Genomic DNA, 23216 nt, shown 5'->3' on the forward strand with positions numbered 1-23216 from the left:
CTGGAATTGTCTTTGTTCCACCCTTAAATAAATATCAGAACTCTCTGAGACCTAGGTCAGGTACTCCCTTGGACTGAAAGTGAGGTACTGGAACCAAAAAGGGGGCAGTGAATGTAAGGCTACCACAAAACACAACACCGGAGTTAAGGGAAAAGAGTTTCTTGACGGGGGAAATCTGACTGGCTGGAGGGAAGGGGCGAGGAAGGGGGGTGCTGTCAAGAGTGCTGAGGAGAGACAGCACGTGTGCAGGAAGCAGGTCCTGTTCTACTCTTGGAGGGGGTACGGAAGTGGGAGCAGCGAATCCTGGTAGGGTGGGGGTGGAGCTGACACTTGTGGTTGGGCCATTTGGTCACCTGACTTCTAGCAATGGTGGCAGCGAGGGCCAGAGCCTAGGATGGTGTTGGGGCATAGATCCTGCCACAGATGAGACTGTGTGTGCCATTTTACTATCAGTGAATGGATGCTAGTCTTGCAAAACAACTTGTTTTCTCTACATTGTGCTTATGTGTTCAATGTTAATTCTTTTAACTCTAGTACTTCCTGTGTCCCAGGTCCTTGATCAATCTGGGAATATAAAAGGTTAATTTACTGTGACTAAAGAGCAAAATTGTAAGCTGGTTTTGAAAACTCCTGTGATGTGTGTGGTCTCATCCATCTTGTTCGTGGCTTTATTCTCTTTCCGGTCCTTAATACTCCAAGTACCTGACGTTCCAGTAGTGCGCCTCCTTGTCCTTGGAGTACCATTACTGTCTGCGCTCAGTGCTCTACATCTAGAATATGCTGTCCTTTATACCGTGGCATGTTTTGGTTCTTCACCTCCTTCAAGGCCTAGCTTAAATGCCATCTCTTTCAGAAGCTCTCTCAAAGATTCATTGACCCACTTCAGTTTTTCTTTGATTTCAGCTGTCTGTAGCTTCTAAACCAAGTTCCTTCAGTGGCAAGTATCCTCATAGTGCCTGTGAGTGCCTGGCACGTAGTAGGCTTATGAAACAGTGGGCAGTTATTGTGGCACCCTTCCTCTTTTTGGAATGATCTGTCCTTTAAATGTCCAAGGCCTGGCATTGTGTGTAGTGGGTAAAGCTGCCGCCTGCAATGCTGGCCTCCTGTATCCGCGCCGGTTTGAGACCCAGCTGCTGCATTTCCAATCCGGCTTTCTGCTAATGGCCTGGGAAAAACAGCAGAAGGTGGCCCGAGTACTTGGCTCCTTGCTACCCATGCGGGAAACCTGGAAGAAGTTTCTGGCTCCCGGCTTCAGCCTGGCCCAGCTCTGGCCATTGCAGCCATCTGGGGAGCGAACCAGTGGATGGAAGATTCTCTCTCTCTCTCTTTCTCCCCTTCTATAATTCTGACTTTCAGATAAGTAAATCTTTAAAAAAAAAGAAAAAGAAAACCATTTATATAATAATGTTCTTCCATCTATTCAGTTGTTCCTCATTTACTGCTCCTCAGTCTCTCCCTGATGTGACTTCTTACCTGTTAGGGTTATGCAAAAGTTTCTTATACAGATGGGGTCAGAATGGTATTGTTACTGTGTCAAAGTGGAGCAGCCAGAACATGAATTGGCGCTGTGATATGGATTGCCAACATGGCAAGTGGTGGCTTAACCTGCTGAGCCGCAATGCCAGCCCCAGAAAAGTAATTTCTTTTCTGTTCTTTTTGGGGAGGAGGGTATGGTTTAATTTTCTTATTTGAAAGACAGAGTTACAGAGAGAGGGAGAGACAGAGAGAGAAAGAGAAGTCTTCCATCTGCTGGTTCACTCCCCAAATGACCGCAAAGGCCAGAGCTGAGCTGATCTGAAGCCAGGAGGTAGGAGCTTCTTCCAGATCTTCCACGCGGGTACAAGTGCCCAAGGACTTGGGTCATCTTCCACTGCTTTCCCAGGCCATAGCAGAGAGCTGGATTGGAAGTAGAGCAGCCGGGACTTGAACCGGCACCCCTATGGGATGCCAGTCCTGCAGGCTGGGGCCTTAACCCACTGTGCCACAGCACCGGCTCCCCTCATTTCTTTTTCAGAACTGCCTTTTCCCGGTTAAGTAAATGTTTGGAAGCCCTGCTCACACATGATGTTAGCTGGATTTTGTGAGGGTTTCTAACAGAATCAGCTCTATAACCTGTGTAGTCTCCACAGCACCTGTGTGATGAATATAGCTAGTGTAAGGACTGGCCAGATGTGTGGTTGGGTGATTGGAGTTCACATAAATCTGTGTTCTGCCAGTAACTCTTTGATCTTTGTCAGTTCCCATAGCGCCCCCTGCTCACTGTTTATCAGTTGTAAGGAGGGAGACATTGGCTGTTGCTTTGACTGGGCAATCAAAATTAACACTAACAATGAGGGGAGGAGGCACATGAAGTCTCCAGATATCCTAGCTTTAGAAGAACACAGTGTTGCTTGTATAATGGTCTGATTGATGTCAGAGAACAGAATTACAATTTAAAAATCCCGATTGCTTTATTTTTGATTTCAGGAATCAGGCCTTATTTCATCATAAGTGTTCCTATGGGCTGAGCAGGAGAGGTTTTACAGGCAAAGGCCAAAGGAAATGTAAACAACGAACAAAAGTGGATAAGTCCTTTCCAAGTTACTTTCCCTCTAAAATGAAGGCAGAGAGACAGAACGACAGAAACATGCCCGACTGGTTGACATTAGGTTACTTTAGGTTGCTTTTGTGTAAGAATTAAAGCAGAGGGGACTTTGTTATCCAGATTGAAAACTGGCCTGTTGGGAAACTTTGGATGACATCTCTCATTTTCTCTGGCTTCTTATAGAAAGTCTGATAAACAGCTAAGTTTAGTTTTGGTGAAGGGGAACTTTAGCATAGGTGACTCCATTTTGACTTTTAATCTGGTGAGGCCCAGTGCTGGAATCTGTGCCAAAGCAATGAGCAGTTAATGTTTTTTATTTAACATTGGTCATGCTTACCTGGAATCTAATCATAAGAAAACATCAAACAAGTCCAAAGTGAGAAGCATTCAAATTTTTTTTTTTGTTTTAAATATCAGTGTCATAAAAGTAAGGAAAGATAAAGGGACTGTTCCAGATTAGGGAGATTAAAAGGGACAGGGTGGCTGGATGCAGTGTATGTACTAGGCTGGGTCCTGGGCAGAGTGGGAAAAGCACCATACGAAATAGTGCTGGGTCAGAACAAACTGAAATGTGAGTAGATAGATGAGCAGTGTTGTGTCAATTTTGAATTTCCTGAGGCTGATAACAAAACTGTTTATCTAAAGTATTAATCTCTTTAGGATGCACATACTAAATTAACTAGAGGTTACAGTAAATGGTGTATTCAGCTTAACCTTAAGTGCATCAGACAAATATGTATGATGGGATGATGCAGCACATGGGGTGAGGACGCAGTGTGCTTTGTCCTACTCCACCAACACTTCTCAGAGTTCAAAATTTTTCCCAGATAAAAAAGATTTAAAAAAGCAAAAATACGTTTTGCCCTTCATTTTGGGGTTGTTAAAAGATTGTGCGTTCTGAAGGAGCAGAGTACTTTATAAACAATGGCTCCTGCACACTGCTTAGTGCAGGTCGCCCCACGTCATGCTGCAGGTGCTCAGAGCCCAGGTCAGCTTCCTCCTGGCTTATCCCTAGACCTCAAAGGGCAGTGCTGTTTTGTTTTGTTTTGTTTTGTTTTGTTTTGTTTTGTTTTGTTTTGTTTTGTTTTGTTTTAAGATTTATTTATTTATTTGAAAGTCAGCTTTACACACGGAGAGGAGAGGCAGAGAGAGAGCTACGTCTTTATCCACTGGTTTACTCCCCAATTGGCTGCAATGGTCAGAGCTGTGCCAATCCGAAGCCAGGAGCCAGCAGCTTCTTCTGGGTTTCCCACGTGGGTGCAGGGGCCCAAGAACTTGGGGCCATCTTCTACTGCTTTCTCATGCCAAAGCAGAGAGCTGGATCGGAAGTAGAGCAGCTCCATGTTGGATGCCAGCACTGCAGGCGGCGGCTTTTCTCCCTACACCACAGCACCAGCCCCTTTTTCTTTAATGTTTGGTTATTTTCATAATGTGAAAGGCACAATTTCTCTCTCTCTCTCTCTCTCTCTCTCTCTCTCTCTCACATACACACACACATGGAGTAGGGTAGGGAGAGCGAAAGAGCATAAAAATCTTCTACCGGCCGGTGCTGCGGCTCAATAGGCTGATCCTCCGCCTTGCGGCGCTGGCACACCAGGTTCTAGTCCCGGTCGGGGCGCCGGATTCTGTCCCGGTTGCCCCTCTTCAGACCAGGAAAAGCACCTGGCTCCTGGCTCCTGCCATCGGATCAGCGCGGTATGCCGGCCACAGCGGCCTTTGGAGGGTGAACCAACGGCAAAGGAAGACCTTTCTCTCTCACTGTCCTCTCTGCCTGTCCAAAAAAAAAAAAAAAAAAAAAAAAAAAAAAGAATCTTCTACCTGCTGAGTTGTTTCCCAAATGCCTGGGATAGCCAGAACAGGGCCAGGCCAAAGCCATGAGCCTAGAACTCCACCTCAAATCTCACGTGGGTGCTAAGGCCCCAGTCCTTGAGCCATCTGCTGTCTCCCAGGATGCATTAGTAGGAAGCTGGATTGGAAGCAGAGTAGCAGAACACAAAGTGAGACTCCAGTATGGGATGCAGAGTCCCAGGCAGTAGCTTTACCCGCTATGCCATAGTGCTTGCCCCAGGGCAGTATCCTAAGTGTCTTGTGTTAGACTTCAGAGGCACTGAGGTACTTGAGTATGTCTTCATCATGGTAGCAGATTGTGGTTCATTTGTAACTGGCTAACCTGATGTGGGACTCACTTGAACATTGCTTACTATTAAATAATGTACCTTTAGCTCTAAAGAGTCTTTTTTCTCTTTCAGCCCAAAATGGAGTTAATCCTGACTGGGAGAAGAAAGTAATTGAATATTTTAAGGAAAAGCTGAAGGAAAATAATGCTCCTAAATGGGTAAGCTTAAAACAGATTTTGGAATAAGGGCTAGGCAGACTGGTTTCTCCCAGGAGAGCAGCAGTCTACGTGTAATTGAGAAATAAATTAGTTTGTACTTATGCTTTAAGTACCTGTGTATTTTAAGTTGTTGATTCTTATTGCTTCTTGGCCTTTGGCCTAAGATCAGGTATAAAAGTTGTTGGTCTCTTTGGAACTCAGTTGCAGCAATTAAATGCTTTTGCATTGTGCCCCTAGGTGGCAGTAGCTGCTTGTGTTACTTCCCAAGACAGAGCAGTTAACTTGAGAAACTTTGCTTTGAAAGAATTGGCATGTGCTGGTTGTAAAAGAGCTTGACAGTACGCTTCTGCTGATTAACTGAAATGTTAAATGTAAAAATGAAAAGTGTCTTTTCACATTTGGTCAAATGTGGTTGCACAAACTTAGAAGAACTCATGAGTTTTATGGACAGGGTGTTCTGTTGACTCACTTGACTGTCTTCCTTTCAGGTACCGTCATTGAATGAGGTTCCCCTTCACTACTTGAAACCCAACAGCTTTGTGAAATTCCGTTGCATGATTCAGGACATGTTTGATCCCGAGTTTTACATGGGAGTCTATGAGACGGTTAACCAGAACACGAAAGCACGTGTATGTATGGCTTCTCTCAGGAGACTTTCTGCTTATAATTGTGTTTATAATTTTGTCCTTGTGTTTTTTCATAGTAATTTTGGGTCTAATATATTGACATAATACAGTTACCTTTTGTTTTTGTTCATAGGTTCTTCATTTTGGAAAATATAGAGATGTAGCAGAGTGTGGGGTATGTATCTCTAAGACACACACAAGTTTTATTAAGATTAATAAACTGTTGATAATAGAAGGAATAGAAGCGCTTTTACATAGCAATAATGAGAGGGAAGAAAGCAGAATACTGGATATAGTTATAGTTATGAAAAGGTAGTCTTGGAGTAGAAACTTAAGAAAAGCAGTTATAGGGAACCACAGAACTACATTTTGTTTGCATTGCTTTTCTAGTGATAAGGGAGAAACATGTAGAATTGAATTGAATTTTGTTCTGATAATTGTTCAACATGCCTGCCACCGTAACTAGCTAGCATTTCTAGTTTTTTAGTAAAAGTTACCCGCAATTAATTAACCAGAACTATCTCCCATAGTTTGCTCTTTGTGTGTTTTTTGTGTGTCTGTAACACAGACCCTGGTTGTCAGCCGTTGGGAAGAAAACAAGTAGCTCAGGTGGGGGTTGACCAGACAGGTGCTTAGGCAGGGCCCCCATAGAAGGTAGGACATCAGTGAGCTCCTTACCTGTCCTCTGGGTCTCTTTACAGACCCAGCATCTTAGGTTTATTGGGTTAATTTTTAGCCAACCCCCCCCCCTCCCCCCCATTCTGTGAGTCTTAACTCCCTCTTAACCTAAAGAGATTGGTTTGTAAACCCAAGTACCAGCCTGTCAATTTATAGTACGATTTGTTCCTGATTGGATAAGGCTTCTGGTTAGGTGGGCAGATGTGTACAAAGGAGCTGCTGATTTGTAAGGTTCCACAATGATGATGTTAAACAAAAATATCATCTCCAGCAATGTTTTAAAGATTTACTTAGTTGAAAGGCAGAGAGAGAGAGAGAGAGAGAGAGAGAGCGAGAGAGAGAGAGACACCTTCCATCCACTAGTTCACTCTCCAGATGGAGCTGGGTCTGGGCTGGGCAAGCTGAAGCCAGGAATCCATCCAGGTCTTTCCCATGAGTGACAGGACCCCAAGTACTTGGGCCATCTTCTGCTGCTTTCCCATGCACGTGAGCAGGAAGCTGGGCTGGAAGTAGAGCTGCCAGCACTCAGACCAGTGCTCTCCTATGGGACGCTGATGTTGTAAGTGATGGCTCAATTCGCTGTTTCCCAACACGCAGGGCCCTGGTTTTTTAGAGCACTGAATTCATTTGAAAGATGGGTTTGTATAGTCTTAACATATGGTGAACTTCAGCTGTCCCAGATGTCTTTAGAGTATTTCATTAAAGTCAATACTCTGCCAAGGCTGATGGATCAACTTTGTGAATGCTTACTGTATCCCTTGTTTAAGGGGCCATAGTACATTAGGGTATTATATTAATACACAATTTTTTCTAGTAAACAATAATGTAATACAGCTCAGTAATCTCAGCATCTGAAAATGGGCCAATAAAATGGACACGTGAGACTTTTGTGACACCATGAAAACCAAGAGAGCATTTGTATGTGTGTTGCTAGAAGTGAAAAAAAAAGCCCCATTCCAAGAAAGGGACTTGGTGCCTAGAAAGAAGCAAACAAAACCCCCTAACTTGTATGTGTTATCTCAGGCTCAACCCAGGGTTCTTTCTACCTGAGGGTTTGGTAAGCATATTTTAAAAAGAATGTGCCTTTCCTAAGGAGTGGTTAGTGACTTTAATCTCATCTCAGTTACCTAGTAATAAGAATGTCGTTGATTCCTATGTTATAGGCTGGTTCTGATAGTGCTACGCGAGATTCAGTGGGATTACCATGTGTTTTGTCTTTAAAAGGATTAAAAGGTTGTAATTGTGTAACCTAGGTATTATAAATTTGAAGGAGTTAATATTTTGATTATTATATGAAATTATTTCGCATAAATTTTCCTTTAAAAATGATGGAATTCGTAGCTGATTAATTTAGCAATTAATGTAAAATGCATGTTATGTTATTATAAATGACATGAAAATATGGTTGCTGATTTTTAAAATAATTGTTTTTGTTAATTTTTTGTGTACCTCACAGCCTCAACAGGAACTTGACTTAAACTCTCCTCGATCTACCACTTTGGAAAGGCAAACTTTCTATTGTGTTCCAGTGCCTGGGGAGTCCACATGGGTGAAAGAGATATCCTTTATCTGAATCTTTTTATGTGTTGAATCCTTCCTAATTTTTTTTTAAGATTTTATTTATTTGAGAGGTAGAGTTACAGACAGAAGGAGAGACAGAGAGAAAGGTCTTCCATTCTCTGGTTCACTCCCCAAATGGCCGCAATGGCTGGAGGTTGGCCTATCTGAAACCAGGAACCAGGAGCTTCTTCAGGATCCCCCACGCTGGTGCAGGGGCCCAAGCACTTGGGCCATCTTCTACTGCTCTCCCAGGCTATAGCAGAGAGCTGGATTGGAAGAGGAGCAGCCGGGACTCAAACTGGTGCCCACATGGGATACCGGAGCCAAAGGCCAAGACTTATCCTACTGCGCCACAGTGCCAGTCCTGCCTGCCTAAGTATTAAAACCACAATTCAGATTTTTGGTTTCTAAACACTTAGTCTTAGGTAGTTAGCTGAGGGATAAAATACTCTTCATTTGCAAAGCTTGACTTCATTTTAATAAATGATGTTTCATTTATCCTAAACAGGGAAATGTATAAAACTTCCTAAGTATTCGTCACTGAGGAATGGTGAAAGAGTGGTTCATTCATACTGTGAATTACTGTTAAAAATATTGAGGCAGATTTAAAGGTACTGCAAAAGAGAGTATCATGATAATTAAGTAAAGAAAGTTTAATTCTAATTTTCTTAAAGAAAAACAACATGTTGCTTCTTTGCAGTAGAGATTGTGGAAATTTCTCAGTCTCCTTTTTACTCACTTGTTTGGGTAGTAACTTTTTATTTTTTTTTGGACAGAATTATAGACAGAGAGAAAGGTCTTCCTTCCGTTGGTTCATTCCCCTAATGACCACCACGGCTGGTGCTATGCTGATCGGAAGCCAGGAGCCGGGTGCCTCCTCCCGGTCTCCCGTGCGGGTACAGGGACCCAAGCACTTGGGCCACCCTCCACTGCCCTCCTGGGCTGCAGCAGAGAGCTGGATTGGAAGAGGAGCAACCGGGACTAATACCTTGCGCCCCAGCCGGGACTAGAACCTATCCCGTAGGCAGAGGATTAGCCAAGTGAGCCACAGCGCTGGCCTGAGTAGTAATTCTTTAGGGTATAGTTCACCTGTATTGACATGGACAGTGTTTAAGGATACGCTACGTTCCAGGGATTTGGATAAACACACAATCCATATAATTTATATCCCACTCTAGCACTGATCTCTTTTATTCCCAATAATGTTTATTTCTTTTTACTTTTTATTCTTGGTCAGTGTCACTAGGGATTTATCACAGAACCATCTTTTTTAGTTAGTTTTTAGTTATTTGAAAGGCAGAGTTAGAGAAAGAGCTTCCATCTGCTGTTTCACTCCCCAAATGGCCGCAATGGCTGGGGCTGGGCCATTCTGAAGCCAGGAGCCAGGAGCTTCTGGGTCTCCCATGTGGATGCAGGGATCCAAGGACATGGGCTGTTTTCGGCTGCTTTCTCAGGCACATTAGCCGATAGGTGAATCGGAAATGGAATAGCAGGAGCTCTAACTGGGCGTTGGGATGCTGGCTTTGCAGGGAATGGCTTAACCCATTATGCCTTAACTCTGGCCCCAGTTAACAAATTTTTAAAAATTTATTTATGAGACAAAGAGTTTGCATTCACCAGTTCGCTCCCCAAATGCTCATAGTTGCTAGGGTTGAGGGGGACCAAAGGTAGGAGCCAATTACTCAGTGCAGGTCTCCTATGCGGGAGATGGGAGCCTGAATATTTGAGCCATCTCTGACAACTGCCTTCCAGGGTCTGCACTGGCAAGAGCGGGAGTCGGGAAGCCAAGCCGAGTTCTGAAGCCAGGTATTCCTGTATGGGACGGGGGCTTCCCAACCACTGTCCAAACACCCGCCCCTCCCGATAGTTCTTCAGCGATTTTTTTCTCTCATAATTTCCTAGGACTTCAGTCACATGATTGTTATTCTAGGTAATCCAGACTCGGCTCATTTTTCCTTTTTTTAAAATCTCTTTTCTCCTTTTGCTTCAGTTTGAGTGTTTGCTATTGCTCTGCATTCGAGTTTCCTGGCTCTTTGTCCTCTCTCATCCTTAATCTGCTATTCAGTGATTGTTTTGTTTTAGATTTTTCACTTCGTTTTATTCACATTTCTCTGCTAATATTGCTCATCGACTATAAAAATTGTCGATTTTATAATTGCAGTATTTTTCTTTAATGTTTGTTTATTTTCACCTAATTGATGAAAACAGAGACAGAGAGAAGTTGACCATCCACTGCTTCGCTCCAGGGCCAGGCAGACTCCAGGAGCCTAGAACCCCATCCAGCTTTCCCACATGGGTAGCAGGGACCCACGCACTTGGGAGCCATCACCCACTGCCTCTCAGGATACATTAGCAGGAAGCTGGATCTGAAGCTCTCCTACGTGGGCTGGGGTATTACAAGTGGTAGTTTACCACACTATCACAGTACCTGCCCCTTTAATTACATTTTAATGTCCTTGGCTGCTAATTCCAATGTCAGGGTCATCTCTGGGTAGGTTTCTTTTTTTTTCTTTTTAACTTTTATTTAGTAAATATAAATTTCCAAAGTACACTTTATGGATTACAATGGCTTTTTCCCCCCCATAACTTCCCTCCCACCCGCAACCCTCCCATCTCCTGCTCCTTTTCCCATTCCATTCACATCAAGATTCATTTTCAACTATATACAGAAGATCAATTTAGTATATAAAGATTTTATCAGTTGGGTAGGTTTCTATTGACTGAATTTAATCCTGATTGTATGTCACACATTTCTACTTCTTTGCATTACTGACAATATTTGTTAATTATAATATACAACATCATAGAGAGTTCAGTTTACTGTCTTCAAGAATGTTGCTGAGGGGCTGGCGCTGTGGCGTAGCGGGTAGAGCCACCACCTGCAGTGCTGGCATCCCATATGGGTGCCGGTTCAAGTCCCAGCTGCACCACATCTGATCCAGCTCTCTGCTATGACCTGGGAGGGCAGTAGAAGATGGCCCAAGTGCTTGGGCCCCTGTACCCATTTGGGAGACCTGGAAGAAGCTCCTGGCTTCGGATTGGCGTAGCTCTGGCCATTGTGGCCAGTTGGGGAGTGAACCAGCAGATGGAAGACTTCTCTCTGCCTCTCCTTCTCTCTCTGTGTAACTCTTTGAAATAAATAAATAAATCTTTTAAAAAAAGATGTTGCTGAATAAGACATGGTGCTTACGAGGTGGAGTGTCTCTACGTCTTGCCCATATGCTTGAGGTGTTTAGCTCAGTAAGGCCCAGACCTAGTGCTCTGTGGTATTGAGTTTCTGTTAACCCCTTGGCCAACCAGCAGCTGTTTTCTGCTAGGCCTCAGGAGTCTTGACTTATGTGTCCACATCTTAGTGTTTGGCCAAAGATCAAATGGAACCTGTGTAGAATTCTGAGTTGCCTTCTGACTGGTTCCTCCCTAGTGCTTTTCTGTAAATTCCAGTTGCTTCAATAGCCCTGAACGGTGTGTTCTGCTTTCTCCTCTTTGTTACAGTTCGGAAGATGCTTCCAGCACAGAGAGGTGGGAGAATGTGGGTTTACTTGGTGTTTCTCTTCATTCAGAAGTCATAACCACGTGCTCTCTGCTGTCCAGTGACTACAAACAATTGCTTCACATATTTTGTTGAGTTTTATGCTTATTTATAGCAAGAGCAGATGGTAAAAGAAAACCTACTCTTGCAAATACATTTTTATTTTAACTAAATTAACCAAACTAGTGATTACTTCTGTTAGTCCTATAATCAGTGCAATCCGGGATGTTCTTTAGTTCACGTAGTCTTTTCTTAACCTATCGTTTAACGCCTATATCAATGCGAACCAAGCACGAGTCAGTCCCTCGACGTCGTACACTCCCAGTCGTCACAAGAGGAGTTATGAAGATGACGAAGATATGGATCTACAGCCCAGTAAGCAGAAAGACCAGCATGCTAGTGCCAGGCAAGCAGGTACTGTGTAGACCTCTGCTCTCTGGCAGTCCGTTCGTTTCCAGAATTAACTTGTGTAACACAGCCTCGGGTTGAGGGGCAGGCTGACTTTCAGGCACATCAGTCCTGTAGAGAGTAGTGCTCTTTGGTCAGACGGTGCCTCATGCCGAGCAGAGGCCTCGCTTGGCAGAAGCACTGCTCTGATGTGTGCTGTTAGGGCCTCAAGTGGTGAGCTGGAGAAGGGTTTCCTGGTTTTCTCGTGTTTATTTTTATCCCAACTCGGAAGCCGTGTGGAAAGGATAGTACCTCACCCTAAAAATGTGTCAGAAAACATCCTTTCTCTTTTTCTTTTTCGAATAGTAGCACTTCAACCTATCAAAGGAAAAACATGGAATTGTAGTATACTGTGTAGTAGTTTATTTCTTAAGGCATGCTTGAAATACAACTGATTCTGTTTAAAATAAGGAAACCAAAGGTCAGCATCTTCTGTGTGAGACATTTCTGAGTTGGCCACTTGTCCTTGCTGACTTCAATCACAGCTTGTATAAGCAGATTTCTTCCTTGTGCCGGTCACGTCTATGTGGCTGTTTTAACCAGGAGCCCCGTCGGGAAGGAGGCAGTGATACAAGACTCCAGATCTGTCGCCATCTGCAGGGTTGGGTTGAGAAAGAAATTTTAGCAATCACGGCAAAGACTTCCTCATGAATTTTATTCATTCTACTTCCTGTTTCTGAATTTCCTTAATGCCAAGGCATATTTTAATGTTTTTAGTGTGTTTATAGTGAGTATATACAAATGTGATATGTTGCATTCTTTCTTTTCTCTACCTATACCCAAAGTTCATTAAAGTTAAATGTTCTATTGCAGGTGATGTTTTCTATTTTTTTTTTTTTTTTAAGATTTATTTTATTAATTTGAAAGAGTTACAGAGGGAGGTAGAGAGAGAGAGAAGAGAGGTCTTCCATCTGCTGTTTCACTCCCCAAGTTGCTGCAACGGCCAGAGCTGACCCTATCCGGGGCCAGGAGCCAGGAGCTTCTTACAGGTCTCCCACGTGGGTACAGGGTCCCAACGATTCGGGCCATTGTCTTCTGCTTTACCAGACTTATTAGCAGAGAGCTGGATTGAAAGTGGAGCAGCTGTGATGTGAACCGGCACCTGTATGGGATGCCGGCACTTTAGCCTGGGGCTTTAACCTGCTGTGCCACAGCGCTGGTCCCCAGACAATGTATTCTAATCCAGGAAGTACAGTGGTTCTTTATTATTACATAAGCAATTGATATTCCTTTGCTAATTCTTGCCCTTTTTTGTTTGAATGTCAGACTGCAGGGCTTTTTAAACATTTGAGTACATTATTTATGTATTCAGCTTTTTTGTTTCTAGGCAATCTTTCAGGTTATATGTATTTTTAAATTTTTGAGCTAAATGTAGGTTTGGGTGTAGTTGTAAGAAATAATAGATCAAATACATCTTTCTCCCACTTTTCTGCAGTGATAATATCATAGTTATACAGTAAATATAATATATTGCGTAATGATTGTAAGGTAGGATAACCAGGGAATGGAACTGATACAGGTTATCAACCTTATGCAGAGTGTTATTTATTTGGAAGGTAAAGAACGAGCTCTCTCATCTACTGGTTCCCTCTTCAAATGCCTTCAACAGCTGGGGCTGGGCAAGGCCAAAGTCAGCAGCCCAGAACTCAAGCTGGGTCTTCCATGTGGGTGGCAGGCTCAGTACTATCTCTGAGGGTGCACATTAGCGGTAAGCTGGAATCAGAAGTGGAGCTGACACTAGAACCAAGCATTGCAATATAGGGTGTGGTATCCCAAGTGTCATTTGACTGTGCCAGGTAGACGTGGCACAGCCAGTTAAGCCGCTGCCTGCGATGCTGTCATCCTGTATGAATGCTGGTTCAGGTTTCAGCTGCTCCACTTGCTATTCAGCTCCTTGTTAATGTGTTTGGGAGAGCAACAGAAGGTGGCCCGAGTACATGGGCCCCTGCCACCCATGTGAGAGTCCTGGGTGGAGTTTCAGGCTTGGGACTTCAACCTATCCCAGCCCTGGCCATTGCAGCTATTTAGGGAATGAACCAGAGGATGGAAAAAAGATCTCTATCTCTGTCTCTCTGTCTCTCTCCCTGCCTGCCCCTTTCCCCTTTCAGCACCCTCTCTAACTCTGCCTTGCAAATAAATAAATCTTAAAAAGCAAATAAAACACTGCTGTGCCAAATGCCTGCCCCTCAGAAATCACATTTTTTCTCACACACTTACTTGTGTGTGTTTAATTCTGTGCAGTTTTACTAACATTTATAGATTCATGTGACCACTACCCCAGTCAAGATAAGGAACAATTTGTTACTCAGATCTCTCCTGTTGCCTAATCATACCCACCTCTTTCCTGCCTTTTCCCTCTGGTCTTAGTCCCTAACTCCTAGCAACCACAAGTCTATCTTCAATGTCTACAGTTTTATCATCAGAAGAATATTATATACATGGAATCATACGTTCTGTAAAACTCTGGAGACTGGCTTTTCTCAGTAGTGTACTTCTCTTTATTGCTGAGTAACAGGGGTGCTGTGTTTTGATTCTGGCTATCAGCTGTAGGTTGTAGCTGCTTCAGGAGTGGGGGCTATCTTTTAATGATCTCTGTCCTTGACAGTTGGTCTCATTCAGGTATGTAGTGGAGGTTAGGAAATATCTGGTCAATGAATTCATTGCTGTATAGTTTTATTCTGCTTAATAACTAGAAGTTTATGATCTACCAAAGTGCTTTGTTGTATGTATTCTTAGGTCAAAGATGTCAAAGTAACCACACCAAATGTCCGAATATCAAGTTTAAAAGTACATACATGAGATTTGAGGGGAGGAATTAGTTACACTTTCTTAGCGTGAAAAAAAAAAAAGATGTTCAGATTTTACTTTGTTCTCTTGCATGTCAAACAAAGAGTTTTGTTAGTATATTGTGGTACTAAGAAATGACAACTTGAACTTTTCTAGCTGAGAACCATCATTATATCAAATGTGAAAGGCATTTTTGAAATGTTCCCAAGACATTAGCAATGACTAAGTGCAATGTTATCCTTCGCATTTAGGGAGTGTTGGTGGTCTTCAGTGGTGTGGAGAGCCAAAGCGCTTAGAGACTGAAGCTTCTACTGGACAGCAACTGAACTCCCTGAACCTGTCTTCTCCTTTTGATCTGAATTTTCCACTGCCGGGAGAGAAGGGACCTGCATGCCTTGTGAAGGTGGTAAACTTTCATAGACCCTGTGTTGACATTGACACTGTATCTTGAAAATTGAAATGGTATGCTCTTAGCATCCGTATTGCTTTCCTTTTGCTGCCATAGAAATTTCTACAAACTTAGAGGCCTTAGGCAACAAAAATATTAACCTTACAGCTTGTAGGTCAGAAATCTGACATTGGTCTCAGTGGAGTAGAATCAGATGTCGGCAGGTGGTGGGGCTGTACTGCTTTCTGGACACTGTGGACATTTATGTATTTACGTATTTGAGAGGCAGAGAGAGAACATCCATGCTCATCCACTGGCTCCTCTCCAAATACGCACAGCAGAGCCCTGGAACCCAATCCAGGTCATGGGTGGCAGATGTCGACTATTCGAGCCAGCATCACTGCCTCCCAGGGTCGCCATTAGCAGAAAGCTGGAGTAAGAGCCAGAGTCAGGCTTTGAGCCCAGACACTCCAGTGTAGGCCACATACCCACCCCACTGTATCACTTCTAGCTTTATAGTACCTACTGCAGTTTTGCCTTTCTTCTGTTAAAACCCATTCCTCACTTGTATTTAAATTAGAAGAATGCGGGGAGTGCTGTTACCAGTTCTCCTATCTGTTAGGTGAATAAAGTTCTCTTCCATTCTTGTTCTTTGTGGTAGTTACTTCAGTGGCACTTCAGTTATAAAACACAGGGGCCAGAGTGACCACTTCCTCCCCTGCTGTGCTTCCACAGTCAGATCTCAAAAGTAAGAGGCTTTGACAGTTAACTAAAGTCTCTGATAAGACAGGTTTTTTTGTTGTTGTTGTTAATTTACTTAAAAGGCAGAGTGACAGATTTTCCATCCTTTGGTTTACTCTCCAAATGACCACAAAAGCCAAATCTGGGCCAGGCTGAAGCCGGGAGTTCCGTCCTGGCCTCCCATGTGGGTGGCAGGTACCCATGTACTTAGGCTGTCTCCCACTGTCTTCTCCAATGCAATAGCAGGGAGCTGGATCTGAAGTGGAGCAACCAGGGCTTGAACCAGCACTCATGTGGGATACCAGCTTTGCAGGCTTAATCTTAACCTGCTGTCCTACAGTGCTGGCCCCAAGAGACAATTTTGAGAGGTTTTTGTTGTGAAAAATCTCTTGGCCATTTTAAATGTGTGTTAATGTTTCATGTTTTGTGAATAAGTCCAAAATTAATCATCTTGAGGTGCTTTCTCTGCCCTTCTTTTAGTATGATTCACAGTTTTTGAGATAATTTATGTTTCTAGCTTTTTTTTTAAATTAACAGAGCCTTATTATTATTATTTATTTATTTGACAGATAGAGTTAGACGGTGAGAGAGACAGAAAGGTCTTCCTTCCGTTGGTTCACTCCCCAAATGGCCGCTGTGGCTGGCGCTGCGCTGATCTGAAGCCAGGAGCCAGGTGCTTCTCCTGGTCTCCCATGGGGTGCAGGGCCCAAGCACTTGGGCCATCCTCCACTGCCCTCCCGGGCCACAGCAGAGAGCTGGACTGGGATGCCGGTGCCGTAGGTGGAGGATTAACCAAGTGAGCCACGGTGCCAGCCCCGTGTTTCTAGTTTTAATTAACAGTTAACCTGTGGAGGCGGGGCTGGTGCTGTGTTGCAGCAGGTTAAAGTCCCAGCCTGAAGTGCTGGCATCCTACATGGGTGCCAGTTCTAGTCCCAACTGCCCCTCTTCCAATCCAGCTCTCTGCTATGGCCTGGGAAAGCAGTAGAAGATGGCCCAAGTCCTTGGGCCCCTGCATCCATGTGGGAGACCCAGAAGCTCCTGGCTCCTGACTTTGAATCAGCCCAGCTCTAGCTGTTGTGGCCATCTGGGGAGTGAACCAGCGGGTAGAAGACCTCTACCTCTTTCTGTAACTTTGTCTTTCAAATAAGTAAAACTTGGCTGGCGCGTGGCTCATTTGGCTAATCCTCCGCCTGTAGTGCTGGCATCCCAGGTTCTAGTCCCGGTTGGGGTACCGGATTCTGTCCCGGTTGCCCCTCTCCCAGTCCAGCTCTCTGCTGTGGCCCGGGAAGGCAGTGGAGGATGGCCCAAGTGCTTGGGTCCTGCACCCACATGGGAGACCAGGAAAAGCACCTGGCTCCTGCCTTCAGATCAGTGCAGTGTGCCAGCTGCAGCGGCCATTGGAGGGTGAACCAACGGTAAAGGAAGACCTTTCTCTCTGTCTCTCTCTCTCACTATCCACTCTGCCTGTCAAAAAATAAAAAATAAAATAAATCAAATAAGTAAAACTTAAAAACAAAAACCAGTTAACTTATGGGAAAAGCCTTTTCATGAAGTGTGGGGTAGATTGAAGAGACATTGATCAGGGAGTCAGTAGTACTGTATTTCAGTTTTTAACTTGCTTGCTAACTAGAATGAAGGGTTTCAAGCAGGTACCTCACCCCTCTTGGTCTCAATAAAGGAATTATTTTTTAGGCTGTTTTGTGTCATTTAATCCTAATAAAATGATTTCATGTGATCTCTTTGTTAGGTGTATGAAGATTGGGACTGCTTCAAAGTAAACGACATTCTGGAGTTGTATGGCATACTGTCTGTGGATCCTGTGCTCAGTGTACTGAACCATGATGACAGGTGAGTCTGTTTGCTCTTTCTTAGGTCATAAGCTACGGGGTCGGTGTAAAGAGCTCCATTTCCCCTTCCTGTATTTGTGCGCCATGTACTCTGTCATCCATTAGTTCTCTGTGCACACGTTGTTGGAGCACTTGAGGTGCAGACATCAAGCGCTTTTACTCCTAAATACTTTGGTGAGAACAAAAGACTTTTTTACTTATCAGAATCTCTTAATCTGCTGTACTGTACTGTCTGACTACGCACTCCCACCCCACTTTAAAAAAATTTCATTTTAGGCCGGCGCCGCGGCTCACTAGGCTAATCCTCCGCCTAGCGGCGCCGGCACACCGGGTTCTAGTCCCGGTCGGGGCGCCGGATTCTGTCCCGGTTGCCCCTCTTCCAGGCCAGCCCTCTGCTGTGGCCAGGGAGTGCAGTGGAGGATGGCCCAGGTGCTTGGGCCCTGCACCCCATGGGAGACCAGGAAAAGCACCTAGCTTCTGGCTCCTGCCATCGGATCAGCGCGGTGCGCCGGCCGCAGCGCGCCGGCCGCGGCGGCCATTGGAGGGTGAACCAACGGCAAAGGAAGACCTTTCTCTCTGTCTCTCTCTCTCACTGTCCACTCTGCCTGTCAAAAAAAAAAAATTTCATTTTATTTGAAAGGCAGAGGCTTTTCTGTCTATTGGTTCACTTCCCAGATGCCTGCAACAACCAGTACTGGGCTTGGCTGAAGCCAGAAGCCCAGAGTTCCATTGAGGTCTCCCATGTGTGTGTCAGGGACCCAAGTACTGAAGCTATCATCTACTGCTCCCCAGAGTACACGTTAGTAGGAAGCTGGATTGGAAGCAGAGTTGCTGGACACAAGCAGGACACTCCACGATGGGTTGTAGGCGTCCTGAGCAGTGACTTAGCCACTGCACTAATTGCCCACCCTAGCCTTACTTTTTAAAATTTTTAAAAAGATTTATTTATTTTCAAAGTCAGAGTCAACCAGAGAGAGAGGGAGAAACAAAGAAAGAGAGAGAAGGAGAGTGAATCTTCCATCCGCTGGTTCACTCCCCATATGCCTGCCACGGCTGGAGCTGCGCCAATCCAGGAGCCAGGAGCCTCTTCCAGGTCTCCCACGTGGGTGCAGGGGTCCAAGGACTTGGACCATTTTCCACTGCTTTCCCAGGCAATATCAGAGAGCTGGATCGGAAGTGGAGCAGCTGGGACGTGAACCGGTGCCCATATGGGATGCTGGCATTGCAGGCAGCAGCTTTACCTGCTACGCCACAATGCTGGCCCCATAAAGTTGTTGTTGTTGTTGTTTTTCTTTTTTCTTTTCTTTTTTTTTTTTTTTTTTTGGCAGGCAGAGTGAGAGAGACAGACAGAGAGAAAGGTCTTCAATCCTTTGGTTCACCCCCGAAATGGCCACCATGGCTGGCGCGCTGCGCCAATCTGAAGCCAGGAACCAGAAGCCAGATGCCTCCTCCTGGTCTCCCACGCGGGTGCAGGGCCCAAGCACTTGGGCCATCCTCCACTGCGTTCCCAGGCCACAGCAGAGAGCTGGACTGGAAGAGGGGCTACTGGGACAGAATCTGGTACCCCAGCCGGTACTAGAACCTGGGATGCCAGGGCCAAAGGCGGAGGATTAGCCAAGTGAGCCGCAGCGCTGGGCAAGTTTTTAAAGATTTATTTCTGGGGCTGGCGCTGTGGCACAGTAGGTTAATCCTCTGCCTGTGGTGCCGGCATCCCATATGGGTGCCGGTTCTAGTCCTGGCTGCCCCTCTTCCAGTCCAGCTCTCTGCTATAGCCTGGGAAAACAGTAGAAGATGGCTCAAGCCCTTGGGCTCCTGCACCCGTGTGGGAGACTGGAGGAAGCTCCTGGCTCCTGGCTTCGGATCAGCGCAACTCCTTCAGTTGCGGCTATTTGGGGAGTGAACCAGTGGATGGAAGACCTTTCTAACTCTCAAATAAATAAATACAATCTTTAAAAAAAGATTTATTTCTTTTTTTAGGATTTATTTTTAATTTATTTGAAAGAGAGTTACAGAGACAGGTAAAGCCAGAGAGAGAGTGGTCTTTCATCCACTGGTTCACTCCCTAAATAACGGCAATGGCCAGAGCTGAGCTGATTCGAAGTTAGGAGCCAGGAGCTTCTTCTGGGTCTCCCACGTGTGTGCAGGGGCCCAATGACTTGGGCCATCTTCTACTGCTTTCCCAGGCCATAGCAGAGAGCTGGATTGGAAGTAGAGCAGCCAGGACTTGAAATGGCATCCATATGGGATGCCAGCGCTTCAGGCTGGGGCTTTAACCTGCTGCGCCACAGCACCAGCCCCAAAAGTTTATTTATTTTCAAAGTCAGAGTCAACCCGAGAGAGAGGGAGAGACGGAGCTTCCATCTGCTGGTTCTCTCCCCAGATGGCCACAACATCCAGGGCTGGGCCAGGATGGAGCCAGGAGCTTCAGCCAGGTCTCCCATGTGGGTGGCAAAGATTCAAGAACTTGGACCAGCTTCCACTGCTTTTCCCAGGCCTTTAGCAGGGAATTAATTGGAAGTAGAGCAGCTAAGGCACAAACTGGTGCCCACACAGGATGCTGACATTTCAGGTGGCTGCTTTTCCTGCTATTGCACAGCATTGGTGCCCTTACTATTTTTCGCCATTTGTTTTCTGATACATGACGCGTTTTCAGTCTCTTCTTGTACTTTCCATTTTTTCAAGGACCACACTTTATTTTAATGAGGAATTGTGTTTAAAAATCAAGCTGAGTGCTGAGTGCTGCCTGGTACTGGGTTAGAGCTAGGATGCACATGTATACACCTACATATCCACACACACACATACACACACACCTCACATGCACACATGTCTGTTTCTCAGTCTGTGACAAACCCCAAGTTCATGTCACATCACAGGTGGTATTTATTCTGTTTTCCTTCTTTCCATGTGTCTAATTCCCTTCTCTACAGCGAAACTTGACTCCTGTCACCCTCAGCCTGCCAGTCGTTGAGTTCTGCAGTGCATGGAGGGAAAGTTCAGAACTGGTAACCCATCCCACTACAGTAGCAGCCTGGTTGCTGCACTCGGCGTGTTTCCGTTCTTCATTCTAGAATGATGTCGCATGGTCAGAGTGCTGTGTTCCAGGGTTACTCAGGTCACTCTCCTTCCCCGCAGTGCCAGTCCAGCATTCGTTACATGTAGATCTGCTGTGGCTGATTGTTTCACATCGTAGCTTTTTCTCCATCCTTGTTTTTTTTTTTTTTTAGTATAAAAATAATATTGATGCCAAGTCAAAACAGTACTGTCTTGTTGAATATTGGCTGTTTTTCTTGGTTTCTGCACAGGAAGAACTTGGGCAGTTATTCCACACAAAAATAATGGTGCAAATATTTTAGACACCTTCAACCCTTAATAATAATCCTTTAATAACTATATATATATATATATATATATATATATATATATATATATAATTGTTCGTCTTCCTATTTCTGATTATGGTGATTTTCCTACTTTAATTACCTCATTCTTGATGCACAGGCTAAGACCTGATTTGGCCTCCAACTTCCTGGGAGACCTTGGCCTTGGCTTTGTCATTGTTAAGTAACAGCGGATGTGAGGTTTTTATGAATTGGTGTGTACAAAGTGTTGACCATTGTCCATTACATGTGTTTTTTATGTCAGAGGTAGTTACTATTCTTGTGTTAACAGAAGAACATACTGGAGAGGCTATATGTCTGACAATCTACAAACAATTTGGTCATGTTGCAGTCATCTCGATAAATCTGCCAATTTATTTAGCAAATCCACACTTGATTTTCATTGCTTTGACACGCTAGTCAAGGGATGTATCATGTAAGAATGAAATTCAAGAACAGTTGGCTACATAGATTTTAGTAGGTTCTCTCTACACTGAATAATAGGTACTGGATGGCTTTTCAGAAAATGACCCCAGGTTTAGAAGTGTGCCACGTAGTATTTGCCATCTCAGCTTGTAGTTCAAGAAAGAGTACGTTTGTTTTGAATTGTTGTGTGAGTGACATCCCACATTTCATTTAGTGCAGTGTTAGCACACTGAATAAAAATGTTGTTGTTCTTGAAGAATGAAGAAGTCCATTACATCATATGACTTAACTGCTCTAAAGCCTGTATGCTGTAACATTTTGAAAAAGAGGAGCCCATTTCTTTCCTTTAAGGTGACGCACATGTAAAAGTGCTCCTGGTGCGAATGCTCCTTTTGTCTTCGGAGATGCATTTCATTTTGGTGCCTCCACCGAGGCGGTCCCTGGATACCGAGCCGAGTCATCTCTCCACAGGGATGCCTCTGCGCAGCTGGACCCGATGGAGTGCACAGACGCGGCCGAAGAGCAGCGCGTGCACAGCCCGCCTGCCTCGCTGGTGCCCAGGATCCACGTGGTTTTAGCCCAGAAGTTGCAGCACATCAACCCTTTGCTGCCGACCTGCCTTAATAAAGAAGAGAGCAAAGCCTGTAAGTGCAGAAGCCTGGAGCCCCCAGGCGCCCCGGGTGCCCGAGCCCAGTGCTCCTGTGGAATGCGGAGCAGCTCCCCCTACCTTCATCAGGAAGTTTGCCCTACCAGGAATGGTTGCTGCTTTGCCCAGTTTTCCTCTTAGATTGATTCTCTTCTTTGAAATGGGACAGGGGAAGCAAGCACTTTAGTTGTTTTTATTTATTTTTTCAAGATTTACTTATTTGAAAGTGTTACAGAGAGAGGAGAAGAGAGGAGAGAGAGAAAGAAAAAGAGATCTTCCGTCTGCGGGTTCAATCTCCAAATGACTGCAGTGGCCGAGTCTGTGCCAGGCTGAAGCCAGAGGCCCAGAGCTTCTTCTGGGTCTCCCAAGTGGGTCGCAGGGTCCCAAGGACCCAGGCCATCAGCAGGGAGCTGGATCGGAAGCAGAGCAGCCGGGACTTGGCTGGTGCCCATATAAGTTTCTGGCACTGCAGAAGGTGGCCTTACCCCTGCGCCACAGCTCCAGCCCTGAAAGAACCTAAGTTTGAAGACTGTCATTACTTCCCGAGCAGTAGTTAAGTCTACACTGGGAGTGTGTTTCATGCTGCTGCTTCCCTCCTCATTGCAAGGAACCGCAGCGGACTGGAGCGTGTATTCTGAGTCTGATCTCTCTTCCTCCTCCAGTTGTCTCAAGTTTCATGTCTGAACTGTCTCCAGTCAGAGCAGAACTGCTTGGATTCCTCACTCACGCCCTCTTGGGAGATAGTCTGGCTGCGGAATACCTTATATTGCACCTCATCTCTACAGTGTAAGTGCCTGTTCCTGGGGTCCTTGGAGTTTGGTGGGGTGCAGAAAGTGGAAAAGAGCAGGACTTTCGTGTCTTAGGCCTATTACCTTATAGTTTTTATTTGTTCATTGTGACGAGTGCCATACCAGGTAACAAACGCCTTTTCTCACAGTTCCATATTTTGATTATGTTCCCTTGAATTTTAGAGTCAGTATCAAATAAAGGACCTGTCTGAAGAATAAAATAAGCTATTTTTTTATTGAAAAAAAATTTTAAGATTTATTTCTTTGAAAGGCAGAATTAGAGAGAGGGAAAGACAGAGAGATCTTCCATCCACTGGTTCACTGTCTAGATGGCTGCAAAGGCCAGGCCTGAACCATGCAGGTCTCCCATGTTGGTGGCATGGGCCCAAGTACTTGGGTCATCGTCTGCTGCTTTCTCAGGCACCTTAGCAGGGAGCTGGCTTGGAAGTGGAGC

The 23216-nt window shown here is 44.9% G+C and overlaps 1 protein-coding gene across 1 annotated transcript in view; it reads left to right on the forward strand.

Annotated features, from left to right (window-relative positions):
- MCMBP (minichromosome maintenance complex binding protein) overlaps positions 1 to 23216 on the forward strand; it is a 57202-nt gene that overhangs the window by 19508 nt on the left and 14478 nt on the right. Inside the window, exons 2-10 of the mRNA XM_008270606.5 lie at positions 4834 to 4919; positions 5408 to 5548; positions 5679 to 5720; positions 7680 to 7781; positions 11582 to 11726; positions 14798 to 14949; positions 17423 to 17523; positions 21800 to 21972; positions 22637 to 22760. Of these exons, the coding sequence (XP_008268828.1) occupies positions 4834 to 4919; positions 5408 to 5548; positions 5679 to 5720; positions 7680 to 7781; positions 11582 to 11726; positions 14798 to 14949; positions 17423 to 17523; positions 21800 to 21972; positions 22637 to 22760 (1066 nt within the window). The remainder of the gene's footprint in view (positions 1 to 4833; positions 4920 to 5407; positions 5549 to 5678; positions 5721 to 7679; positions 7782 to 11581; positions 11727 to 14797; positions 14950 to 17422; positions 17524 to 21799; positions 21973 to 22636; positions 22761 to 23216) is intronic.

The sequence above is a fragment of the Oryctolagus cuniculus genome, chromosome 15 (assembly GCF_051225735.1).
Source record: "Oryctolagus cuniculus isolate XC-2025 breed Fujian yellow rabbit chromosome 15, ASM5122573v1, whole genome shotgun sequence".
In the NCBI taxonomy this organism is placed as follows: Eukaryota; Metazoa; Chordata; class Mammalia; order Lagomorpha; family Leporidae; genus Oryctolagus; species Oryctolagus cuniculus.